General features: G+C 42.4%; 1 protein-coding gene across 7 annotated transcripts in view; it reads left to right on the forward strand.

Moving 5' to 3' along the window:
- acad11 (acyl-CoA dehydrogenase family, member 11) overlaps window positions 1–13,187 on the forward strand; it is a 56,869-nt gene that overhangs the window by 33,585 nt on the left and 10,097 nt on the right. For 5 of the 7 annotated variants that reach the window (XM_059987950.1, XM_059987952.1, XM_059987951.1 and 2 more), the window contains exons 15-19: window positions 1,780–1,917; window positions 5,194–5,284; window positions 7,000–7,158; window positions 8,827–8,999; window positions 11,981–12,124. In XM_059987950.1, coding sequence (XP_059843933.1) covers window positions 1,780–1,917; window positions 5,194–5,284; window positions 7,000–7,158; window positions 8,827–8,999; window positions 11,981–12,124 — 705 coding nt within the window. Of the gene's footprint in view, window positions 1–1,779; window positions 1,918–5,193; window positions 5,285–6,999; window positions 7,159–8,826; window positions 9,000–11,980; window positions 12,142–13,187 lie in introns of all 7 variants that reach the window. The other 2 variants (XR_009515410.1, XM_059987953.1) reach the window with 2 other exon arrangements.

Here is a 13,187-nt window from a genome sequence, read left to right on the forward strand (position 1 = left end):
AGACTAAGAGTGGTCCACTGGTCCTCCAGGTTTAGGGATTCAGCTCAGGGCTAACAACCCTGACTGGTAAAACAAAAACTGGTTACAGAAACAACAATGAAGAATCCTTTTACATCTGAGTGTGGTGACATTCCTGAGTCTCCACCCGGGACTTACATGACAGACAGTAGTGAGAACCGAGAGGAAGCTGCTGACATAATGAAGGAAGCCTTGAACACCACCAGTGGTGGAGACCTTCATTGCTGCCCTGAACACCAACAGCATAACAGGCATCTTTTTATTACTACCTTCATTGGCTCAGTTAACTAACACATGAATTCACAAAACTAATTACCTATATGTGCACCCACTAGGTTTCGCTGACCCTCCATGAACGATCAAATAATAGATAAGGTAATGCCCAGGAGAAGCAGAACATGCTGGCCAGGTGTTCTTGATCCCAATATAGTCTCCACGTTTCTGATATGGGCTCATCCTCTTCTGCAATGGTTGGTCTCCACAGGGTTCTTGCAGTCTGTGCTCCCAAAATCCCCTATTCCTATCAGTTTCCTTATCGGATCAGTCTCCGATGTTTCAATTTTGTTGGCTCAAGCTTATTTGACTGACCTGTGTCCACTTCTCATTGGACGAGGCCCGGGACTGTAGGCAGCATTGCATTATGGCTGTTTCCCCTTGACTTGTGCCTAGGTTATTTCTTTTTTCCTTTTCAGCTCAGACTGCTTCAAACCAAACCCTTGGCCTAGATGACCAGGCCATATCCTGTTCCTTCTATAAGCTTGGCATTTTACATAATAAGCAGTTTCTTATCTGAAAATGGCCTCAGGTTTAGCAGATTTATCAGGAGAAACTCCTTGTGTCCATATTCAATTGCTATGATTAAGCTATCCCTGAGCAAAAATCCCTGGCAAATAATAAATGTGAGAAATTCTGCGGATGCTGGAAATCCAAAGCAACGCAAACAAAATCTTTGAAGGGTGTGGGACTGAAATGTTGACTGACTATTCATAGATGCTGCCTGGTCTGCAGAGCTCCTCCAGCATATTGTGTGTGTCACAAAATGGCAGCTGCTGGGACCAGTCCCAGAATACTTTGTAGCACCAGCTATTCTTTTCCAGGTTTCAAATGCCACCTCTGCCTGTAAGGAGTTAGTGTGCTCTCCACATGATCCCATCAGTTTCCATTGGGTGGTCTAGTTTCCTCCCACACTCCAAAGGCGTATGGGTTAGGCTTAGCAAGTGGTGGGCATGCTATATTAGTGCCAGAAGCATGACAACATTTGCAGGCTGCCCCAGCACATCCTCGAACTCTGTTGGTTGCTGACACAAATGACGCATTTCACTGTGTTTCAATGTTTGTTATGTGCTGTGTTGTGTGACATAGGTGACCATGGTTTCCATAGCCATGATAGTTCTTGGCAAATTTTTTCTACAGAAGTGCTTTACCATTGCCTTCTTCTGGGCAGTGTCTTTACAAGATGGGTGACCCCAGCCATTATCAATACTCTTCAGAGACTGTCTGCCTGGTGTCATTAGTCACATAACCAGGACTTGTGACCTGCACCGGCTGCTCATACGACCATCCACCACCTGCTCCCATGGCTTCACGTGACCCTGATCGGGTTTGGGAGAGGCTGAGCAGGAGCTATATCCTGCCCAAGGGTGACCTACAGGCTAGCAGAGCAAAGAAGCACCTTATACCTCCTTTGGTAGAGACACATCTCCACCCCGCCACCCAATATTTTGATGTGGCTAATCTGTTTGTAAATATTTTACTTTGCAGATCTTTAATTGTTCTCCACCAGATACAGGGAATATGGAGATTCTGGCCATGTACGGAACTGAAGCACAGAAACAACAATGGCTTCTGCCTTTATTGGATGGGAAAATCAGGTCCTGTTTTGCTATGACTGAGCCACAGGTATGAAAGATATTGTAACTTCTGTTGCTCTGCTCAACTTAAACCTGAGGTCCACTGACCCTATTAATGGTAGGAGTCCATGGCATTAAAGAGGTTGTGAGCCCCAGATTTAAACATTGTTGGACATGTTGGAATGCATCAACATTTGCTTCTAAATGGAGAAACCATTGTCATTAACATTATATGAGTGTTCCTGGTGTCCCAATATCTTCTCTCCACATTGTAGCTTTTCTGTGATGAGTATATTACAAATAAAAAATATTGGCATTTGGTACTGAGTTATCGACAAGCTTTAAGAATATGAGTCTTCTGCAGGATGGTGTATTTAGATGATGAATAAATCTGCCCAAAGTGAGTTTAAATTCAAGATATTGGAGAGAGTTCAAAGGAGATTCACAAGAATGATTCTGGGATTGAATAACTTGTCATATGAAGAGTGTTTGATGGCTCTGGGCCTGTACTCACTGGAATTCAGAAGAATAAGGGAATCGGGGGGGGGGGGGGGGGATCTCACCGAAACCAATTGAGTGTTGAAAAACCTCATGAGAGTGGATATGGAGAGGATATTTTCCATGGTGGGGGAGTCTAAAACCAGAGGACACAGCCTCAGAGTAGAGGGATGTTTAATTAGAATGGAGGTGAAGGATTTATTTAGCCAGAGAGTGGTGAATCTGTGGAATTCATTGTCACAGGTAACTATGGAAGGCAAGTCATTGGATAAATTTAAGGCAGAGGTTAATAGATTTTTGATTGGTCAGGACATGAAAGGATATGGGGAAAAGCCAGGAGATTGGGGCTGAGAGGGAAAATGGATCGGCCATGATGAAATGGCGAAGCAGACTCGATGGGTCAAATGGCCTAATTCTGCTCCAATAGCTTATGGTTTTATATAGACTCAGCCAACAGAAAGCTGAAGCACCATGTAATGGCCATGCTCACATTATGAAAGAATCAAATGTAATTTTGCATGCAAGGCAAACATTGTTTATATTATTTTTCATATTGTCTTATGGCATGTAAGGATGCCATTCAGCCATTGCATCAATTCTAATCCTCCAACCTGCATGTAGTCTCATTGTGGACAGACACACCAGTGTGGGAATGGGAAGTGTATATGACATGTGTAGCCAGAATCAGAATCAGGTTTATTATCACCGGCATGTCACATGGAATTTATTAACTTAGCAGCAGCAGTTCAATGCAAAACATAATTTTTTTGTGTGCCATACTCTGCCAGAGCCTCAGCGACCGCTTATTTTCCCAAGTGGTTGTCCTGGAGGAAAGATTCTGTGAGTGGTCCCCCATGCCCTTCTCACAGCGCAGTGTTTTTTTATGAGGCCGAGTTGCAAGCTCAACACTCAACCCAGCACAGATGGAAAGTGTGACCAGGAGTGGCCTGACTGGATTGGAACTCAGGAACCTTCGCTCCGGAGTCTGATGCTGATGTCACTACGCCACCAGCCAGTTAAAAAAAAACATAACATAGAAGAGAAAAAAAATAATAAATATAATAAATAAATAAGTAAATCAATTACGGTATACGTATATTGAATAGATTTAAAAATGTGCAAAATCAGAAATACTGTATATTTTAAAAAAGTGAGGTACTGTCCATGGATTCAATGTCCATTTAGGAATTGGATGGCAGAGGGGAAGAAGCTGTTCCTGAATCGCTGAGTGTGTGCCTTCAGGCTCCTGTACCTCCTTCCTGATGGTAACAGTGAGAAAAGGACATGCCCTAGAGGCTGGAGGTCCTTAATAATGGACGCTGCTTTTCTGAGACACCACTCCCTGAAGGTGTCTTGGATACTTTGTAGGCTAGTACCCAAGATGGAGTTGACTAGATTTACAACCTTCTGCAGCTTCTTTCAGTGCAGTAGCCTCTCCATACCAGAAAGTGGTGCATCCTGTCAGAATGCTCTCCACAGTACAACTATAGAAGTTTTTGAGAGTATTTGTTGACATGCCAAATCCCTTCAAACTCTTAATGAAGTATAGCTGCTGTCTTGCCTTCTTTATAACTACATCAATATGTTAGGTCCAGGTTAGATCCTCAGAGATTTTGACACCCAAGAACTTGAAACTGCTCATTCTCTCCACTTCTGATCCCTCAATGAGTATTGGTATACGTTCCTTCCTCTTACCCTTGCTGAAGTTGACAGCTGACGTTGAGTGCCAGGTTGTTGCTGTGAATCCACTCCACTAGTTGGCATATCTCACTCCTGTAAACCTTCTCATCACCACCTACTGGCAATGGTTGTATCGTCATCAAATTTATAGCAGGTATTTGAGCTGTGCCTAGCCCCACAGTCATGTGTAGATATCGAGAGTAGAGCAATGGGCTAAGCACAGACCCCTGAGGTGCGGCAATGGGAGATCCTGGCTGTTACGGTGAACAGAACAAAGGTGCTCAATCTGTATCAAGTCCAGCATCTGCAGAATTTCTTGTGTTTTAATGGCTTTGCTCTATTCTATCTTTTGTAACTGCTTGCTGCCAATTCACACTTTGTAATTGTAGACTACGCTGCCACCTACTTCCATGAGGGGCATTTCACAGTAGCCACTGGCAAGTCTTTCAAATTCAGGGCAACATAAGAGTACCCAAGAAAAGCAAATTATTGAATTTTCCCTATGCTTTTCCTTTATCTTAAATCAGCATCTGGTTAAAGATTTTTTTCACCATCTGCTTGGTCACAGCCCCTTTTTGTTGTTCAGGGTTCATTGTTGAGTAACAATGTTGCTCAAATCCTCCTCCTTCCCTTTCTTCTATGGTCCACTCTCCTTTCCTGTCAGATTCCTTCCTCTCCAGCCCTTTATCTTCCCCACCCACCTGACTTCACCTGTCCTCCTTCCCCTCGCCCCACCTTTTTATTCTGGCATCTTCCCCACTTCCTTTCCAGTCCGGAAGAAGGGTTCTGGCTCAAACATCAACTGTTTATTCATTTGCATAGATGCTGCCTGACCTACTGAGGTCCTCCAGCATTTTGTGTGTGTTGCTATGGATTTCCAGCATCTACTGTATCTCTTGTGTTTACAATGTCAGAACATCTCTGTTATAGCTGTGCTGGAGAACTAGTAGTGTTTTTAGAATGATCGTCCCAAAAGAATCCACAATATTTACGTTTTATGTATTAAAATGTACTGGTGTAATAATTCTTTGGCATTAAAGACAGTTAATCGCTCATCTTCTGGATTTTGATAGTAAAAGATAGTTAAATTGCCTGAAATTTTCAGAATTGAAGATTAATTTGCTCTGCACTTTCCTGAATTGTACAGGTTGCCTCTTCAGATGCCACGAACATTGAGGCCTCGATTGTTGAGGAAGGTGACTTTTATATTCTCAATGGGCACAAGTGGTGGACATCAGGTAAGAAATTTGCACAGCGATACACACAAAATGCTGGAGGAACTTTAAGTTGTCCAAACAGTGGGTTGTACCTCGCATTAGGACCCGGGCTCTGCCTTGGCGACTTGTTCCAGGCCTAGATTTCGCTGCCGAAAAAGCCGTTCCCAACATCTCCAAGTCGGCTCGGCACTTGGAACAATCCACCCTCACACTCAGGTTAGTTGGACGGGCATCAGAATTCTTCTGGCTCGTCTCCTCCTCTCCAAATCACTCCAACCTGCACAGCTCCAACTCCAGGTGTGTCGATTTTGCAATGCACTCTCGAATAGATAAGTGTACTAAGTTTACAATGGTCCTGCGTATCCCAATCCTTAATCCATCCATTGTAAGAAAAATCATCAATAATAAATCATAAACTCCTTTTTTTTTATGTGTTGTGCCATGAAGTCTCCTATTCTGTTATTTAGGTGTAATTTCTATTTTCTCTACCAGTCTTCATGGCATGTTCGTATAACCACTTATTACACTTTGCATGAATTGTATCTGTTTTCTGTCAGTATTGTATTTTGTGTTGCACGCTTATTATGGGTAATTTGTCGCATGGGTTGGGGTGTGGTAGAAGTGAATGAGTATAGTTACGTATTCTCACTTGGTCATAGTCAGTTTAGTCTAGTTCAGAGAGGGTGAGCCAGGGGTTGGGGGGTGATATTTTATTTTGTTGATTACAGTTAATTACACTGATTAGAACACTTATTTCACTATATTACTAACTTAGTTTTGTTAGTTTTTTATCGCTACAAGATCATTTGCCTTTGCTGATTTTGTAATAAAGGATCAAACGTACTTTTTTGTGAGTTGGAACTCAGTTCCTTTGGAGGCCTGTCACCAAGTATTAGTTCCCATAATCACTCTCTCAGCAGTTTGGATTTGTTTTCAGGTAACCGCTACAAATTCATTTGAAATGTTTGCTTTAAATTTACTTCTTACTTTTCAAAACATACATTATATCTTCTTAGCTAAGAAAAGAAACACCTGGGATATCTTTGCCTTGCATGAAATTTGTAGCATTCATTTATAATCCTGAGCCATAGACTGTAAACTTATGTTTTACTGACTTTTCCTTGTAGTCCATGGTCTTTCTCTAAACTAGCAATATTAATATAGGGGTATTTACACTGAATTAATATTAGCAGTTTGGACATTACATTACCCAGGCCACGCTCTCTTCTTGCTGCTGTCGTCACGAAGGAGGTACAGGAACATTAGTACTCGCACCACCAGGTTCAGGTTGCCACCCCTCAGCCATCAGGCTCTTGAACCAATGGAGATAACTTCACTCAAATTCACTTACCCCATCATTGAAATCTTCCCACAACCTATGGACTCATTTTCAAGGACTCTTCATCTCATGTTCTTGATATTTATTGATTGATTGATTTATTTGTTTGTTTATTATTTCTTCCTTTTTGTATTTGCAGTTTGTTGTTTCCTCCACACTGGTTGAACGCCCAAGTTAGTGCAGTTTTTATTGATTCTGTTATGGTTATTATTCCATTTTGGATTTATTGAGTATGCCCTCAAGAAAATGAAGCTCAGACTTGTATATGGTGACATATGTACTTCGATAATAGATTTACTTTGAACTTAGAACATGATTTATCTCTGTTTGCTAAAACCATCTAGGTAGGATTCATTAGCCTTGAATGAAAGATATTTTCCTTTCTATATTGTGACAGGCGCATTGGATCCTCGCTGTAAACTCTGTGTATTTATGGGAAAAACTGACCCACAAGCTGGTAAATACAGACAGCAGTCCATGATTCTGGTGTCAATGGACACTCTGGGGATTAAAGTTATCCGACCCTTATCTGTTTATGGGTTCGAAGACCTTCCAGGTGAGGCAGGCTATTATTCGAGGTTCACCTGACTGAAATGAAAATGCTTTGTCCAGCTGAGGGTCATATATTGGCAAGCAAGCTGTGTGCCCAGAGACAACCTAGTAAATGGTTACACTTGGAGAACATTCAGACTGATGCAGTTGATTCTGGGGTGACAGATATCGGATGAAGTTGGGTTCTATGGGTTCTGTTGTTTCTTGTGATTAGTATTGGAAAGGTTTGTATGGTTCTCTTTACTTTCAATTGATTACCCTGTGACCATTTTCAAAGCTTTAAATCTTTCCTGATGTCATATGCAAATTCTTTCAGGGAAACTGTGACTAGTGTGAAAGTGGGGAAGTGTGCAATGATTCAAGAGAGACCCGTTTCTGAAGTTGGAACCAAGTAGAGGAGACTAGTCTCTCTTTTATCCTGATGGACACAACATTTAAATGGGTGATCTGTCACTATTGCGCTCAGGAGTTCTGGGCAGCAAGATGGGTTATGACAGAGTAGATTGGGTAGGTCTTTCACAAGAGACAGTGGGAAGGGGGAAAATGAATTATTATGATCCAAGATGTTCTAGTTCAAAGGAAAATAGCCTCATTAGCAATTTTTTTAAGAAGTTCTAATATGAAAAAGAATGAAATGGAGGGAAGTGTAAGGTCATGGGAGTAACTGGGAAGTTCTTTCAAATTGGAGTATGGGCACAAACAGCCACATTTCTTCCTCCTGTCCTGTAAGCCGGCTGGCTCAGCTGTGAACCAGTGAGACAGCTCACCGCTGACATGGGATAATGGACCTGTACAACCCTAACCCGATCCCAGCAATAGAATCCAAACGACCACATCTTGCATTACCATGACCTCAGAAGGTCTCTCTGAAGTCTGGAAAGTCTCAGATGACCTGATCTGGGCCCAGCAATAGATGCAATCACAAAAAAGGCCAGCCAACACCTTTCTTCGATTTTGCATGGCACCAAATACTCTACAGACTTCAATGGATGTACTGTTGAGCGTATCCTGAATGGCAGCATCATGGCCTGGAATGGCAGTTCCAAAGCACAGCCAAAGAGAGTAGTGGATGCAGCTTGGTCCATCATGGGCATAGCTGCATCTCTAGAAGCTGACATCTATCATCCATGATCCTCACTGTCCAGGTCATGTCCTTTTCTCAGGCACGAGGTACAGAAACCAGAAGTCCCACCAGTTACTTTCCTATAACCATTGAGTTTTTGAATGGACCTACACATCCCTAACCCAAACTCAGCAATGGAACCCTGTGGACCACCACTTGCATTGCCATGACCATGACTTGTCTTTGATTATGTTATTAATCAGTGATATCTTGTTTACCAAAGCCTTTTTGTTCTCTTCCTGTCTGGTATAATTTTTATGTTCTGTGTGTTATCTGACTTCACTTACTTTTGATGCTAATGCAAGGAGGATTTTCATTGTAACTGTACCTCAGCATTCCTGTGCAAATGACAACAAGCACCTCGACTTAACTTGAAAGAAGAGCTAGGGAACCTATCCAGACAAGAATCAGAACTCATCAAGGTTTCGAGCTTGGGTGTTTGGTGCAGAGCAATAAGAAATGTGAAGGTGCAGATGCAATGATGAGATCAGAAGAGAAGATGGCACTGCTAAAGATTGACTCTAAAACCACATTTGATATCTACTCTAGGTGGTCACGCAGAAATTGTATTTGAAAATGTTCGTGTGCCAAAAGAGAACATTCTGTTGGGACGTGGACGAGGGTTTGAAATCGCCCAAAGTAGACTCGGGCCAGGAAGGATACACCACTGTATGCGTCTCATTGGCTATGCTGATCGAGCTTTGGAACTTATGAAGGAACGGGTGAGTATCTGATGGAGAGAGGGGTTAATCATCAAAACACCTTTGGTCTGATCTAGACCAGAGATTCCCTTTTAGGTTTGTTCATTATGTGCCGTTTTATATGATGCTGGCAATCGTGATCTTTCCATGATCACGATTGTTCTTGGCAGATTTTTCCACAGAAGTGGATTGCCTTTGCTTTCTTCTGGGCAGCGTCTTTACAAGATGGGTGACCCCAGCCAATATCAATACTCTTCAGAAATTACTGGCCTGGTGTCAGTGGTCACATAACCAGGACTTGAGATATGTACCGGTTGCTCATGCGACCATTCACTACCTGCTCCCGTGGCTTCATGTGACCCCCGATCGGGGGAGCTAAGCAGGTGCTACACCTGCCCACGGGTGATCTGCAGGCTAGCAGAGGTAAGAAGCACCTTACACCTCCTTTAGTAGAGACATACCCCCACCTCGCCACCCACCTGTTTAGGTACACCTATTTTATGCACAAACCCATTTAGTTTGTTGCTGTTTGGTTGTATTCTGAACATTTAGTGATGTAACAATATGAAAAACTAATATGATAAGATTTTTAAAACTTTGTGGTGCTGCAGTAAGATGTGGCTTACATTTTTATTTTTATTTCTTCTGCATCTCTGTGGTGAGTTTATGGTTTCCTTAACCACGTTTGACAAAAGCATTATCATGCCATCTTTTAACAAGCTAACAAAAGGCGAAGTGAGGAATCAGTGAAGTTAGGCGAGCAGTTTAATAGGTGCAGAAACTGACCAGGTTTCCAACAAAATTACAACGTTGGTGAAATAAGAAAGCTGGAGAGACTGAGTGGCCTGTCATGAGGATATTTGGGATGTTCTACTTGGAAGTGTTGAAGTGAAATCTGACATTGCTTAGAAAAGAAACTTGTAACTAAGGCATTTGATCATCCTGTTTACAAGAGTTGACGCCCAAGGATACGTGTGAAAGCTCAGTAAGGCATGAGTCAAGGTTGCAGTGACAGTGTGCAGACATCGTGCACTCACTGTGGCTGAATGTAGCCCTTACAAGCCTAACTTTCCTTTCTATTCAAACGTAGGATGCAAGGTCACCAGGCAGATCAAAACAGGATAGAATGTTAACGAAAGATTGTTGTGCATTTCTAACTATTGGACAATTACTTGTAATCCTCAATATTTTTACTGCCATAAAACCTCATCCTTTAGGTCAGAGTATTGTTTTATAATAGTAAATAATTATTATAATAGTATCATAATACAGGATATGTATTATTTTGAATTATATAAATGCAAAATGAAAATGGTATAAAATGCCTTTCCATCTTCCTCTCCTCTTGCTCTTTCATGTAACCCAGTTCAAATGTTTGGCCCCCAGCAGGAAAGTAAAAAGGTAAAAGGTGCAGAAGTTAATTGAAAATGGTCTTTACTGTTGCTGGGTGGCGGACTGGAGATACACCTCTACTAAGGGAGGTGTAAGGAGCTCCTTTCCTCTGCTAGTCTGCAATTCACTCTTGGGTAAGATGTAGCACCTGCTTAGACCCCAGTCAGAGTCAAGTGAAGCCTTGGGAGCAGGTGGGGGATGGTCGTATGAGCCCCTGGTGCATATCACAAGTCCTGGTTATGCGACCACTGACACCAGGCAGAGACAATCTCTAAAGGGTATTGATAATGGCCGGGGTCACCTGTCTTGTAAAGACACTGCCCAGAAAAAGGCAATGGCAAACCACGTCTGTAGAATTTGCTGAGAACAATTACTGTCATAGACCATGATCATCTCTGTCACAGCACATAATGATAAAGATGCGTTACTGTTACAGGGAAAAATCTAACGAATGACCTGGCCCATACATAAGATAATGTCTTCAGTAATTATTTGATACTAACACCTGAAATCTGCATTAGAATTGATACTTTATGCAAATGATGGGATTCGGCTGTGCACTAAGTTTTTATTGGATCTGTAGCTATAAAAATGGACAATTCTGAACTGTAATTTCAGTGATAGGGGCTAAACTGTTCTCCCTGTACACAAGTAAATGGTGTGATTGAGGAATGAGTATAGGTTGTCCAAGTTCAGTTAATCAGTGAGAACAAAAGTTTTCAGAATGTTTCCAGTACTGAACATTGTACTCTCTCAATACCTCAACCAAGTATTATCTCAGCTGTGCTTTTGGAAGTTTGCAAATACTTGTCCTTGACCCCTGGACTTTCTTTTTAGTGGTTATTTAATGATATTGTCTTTTTAATGATACAGCACTGTAGCATAAGGATTAGCATAACGCTATTACATTGCCAGTGAACTGGGTTCTATTCCACCACTGTCTCTAAAAAAAATTGTACGTTCTCTCCATGACCACATGGGTTTCCTCTGCATGCCCTGGTTTCCTCCCGTAGCCCAAAGGTTTACAGGGTAGTAGGTTAATCAGTCACATGTATAATTAGGAGCTCAATGGGCCGGAAGTGCTTTTCCTGCGCTGTATCTATAAAGAAAAATATTCGTAGCAATTGTTCTGATATCTATAGATTAATGGGAAGAATGATTTATACTTAATGTTTGGCTTAGACATTCCATTCAAACAGCCCACAAATATAAAATATATGGATGTAATCTTTCAGCTGATACTATCTGCATCTTTACAACAGGAACACAATATTGCAATAAAGACTGAATTTCTAAATTCCCACTGTTAAAAGTTCAAAGATTCAAAGTATGTTTATTATCAAAGAATGTGTAAATTATACAACCTTGAGATTTGTCTGCATCCAGGCAGCTGCAAAGCAAGCAACCCAAAAGAATCCAATTTAAAAAAAGACCAACTCCAATGCTCAGAGAAAGAGAAAAAAACACAAATTTAATCAAGTAAACAATAGAAACAAGCGACAACAGCAACAGCATTCCGAACTGAACTGAGTCCTTCGATCCAAATTCCTGGAGTAGGCCCAAAGCCTTGGTGGGAATTTGTTTTCTAACTTCCCGCCACCTGTATGCAGGTGAAGACAAGAGTGGCCTTTGGAAAGACATTAGCTGAACAAGGCACTATCAAGATGGACATTGCTAACTCCAGGGTTGAGATTGAGCAAGCACGGTTGCTGGTACTCCGAACTGCCCATCTGATAGACTCTGTGGGAAACAAGGTAAAGATTCACTGAAGGTAATCCATTTGTATTTCATTTTAGCCTAAACAGAATGAGGTGGGTCTTGTTTTTTTTACCATTACATCATGTTATGTTGTAAAGTGGCCTCACTGGCACTAATGATAAAAATAACAACCATTTAAAATTTCTGTAGTGATGTTAACATAATATAACTTCACAAGGTAATTCTCAGAAATATTACCAGACGAAACAAAAATGAGGCATAAATGAGGAGGTTTGAGTGGATGTTTAAATGCTGGTTGATAGAGATGGATTTGAAGAAGTGCCAAGCAAGAGGAGGAAGCAGAAGTTCAGGGAAGAGATGTGGTCTGTAGTCACCAGGCCTATTTCCAGCTGTCCAGGAGAGGGGTGTCAGAGGTAGTGTGACACAGCGTCCAAGCTGGGGTTGGTGCTGCCCCCAGTGTTCACTCAGCAGATGACAAGCCGCTTTGTATTCAATTTCAGATTCATGGACTACTTTATTGTGTGACTGTGGCAACCCATTTCCTGGCACATCCAAACCGGCTCACAATTAGATAGCCTACGGGGGTTTGCGAGCACAGAGCTTTGGAGCCTCTGCGCCACGGGGGGCAGGTTGAGGGAGGCTTAAAAGTGAGGCTGAGGATTTCGAATAAAGTTTTTTCCTTCGACTGCAGTTACCGACTCCGTGTCGTAATTTTAGCGCGGCGTGTAGCACACCGCTACAATTGGTGACCCCGACGGTCCAAACGATTTTTGGACCAGAAATGACCGACGCCGCCTCTGTTCATGCGGTTTCGTTGAAACTGCCGGGTTTCTGGACACAACGCCCGAACCTATGGTTCCAGCAAGCCGAAGCCCAATTCCATGTTCGCCAGATCACCTCAGAAGACACCCGCTACTACTACATGGTGAGCTCCCTCGACCAGGACACAGCGGCCCAGGTCGCGGAGTTCGTACAGTCGCCCCCGGCAGACGGCAAGTACACGGAATTCAAAGCCCTGCTCCTCAGGACTTTCGGACTCTCATGGCGCGAGCGGGCTGCCCGTTTACTGCACCTGGATGGCTTGGGCGACAGACCTCC

The sequence above is a fragment of the Hypanus sabinus genome, chromosome 13, assembly GCF_030144855.1.
Source record: "Hypanus sabinus isolate sHypSab1 chromosome 13, sHypSab1.hap1, whole genome shotgun sequence".
NCBI lineage: Eukaryota > Metazoa > Chordata > Chondrichthyes > Myliobatiformes > Dasyatidae > Hypanus > Hypanus sabinus.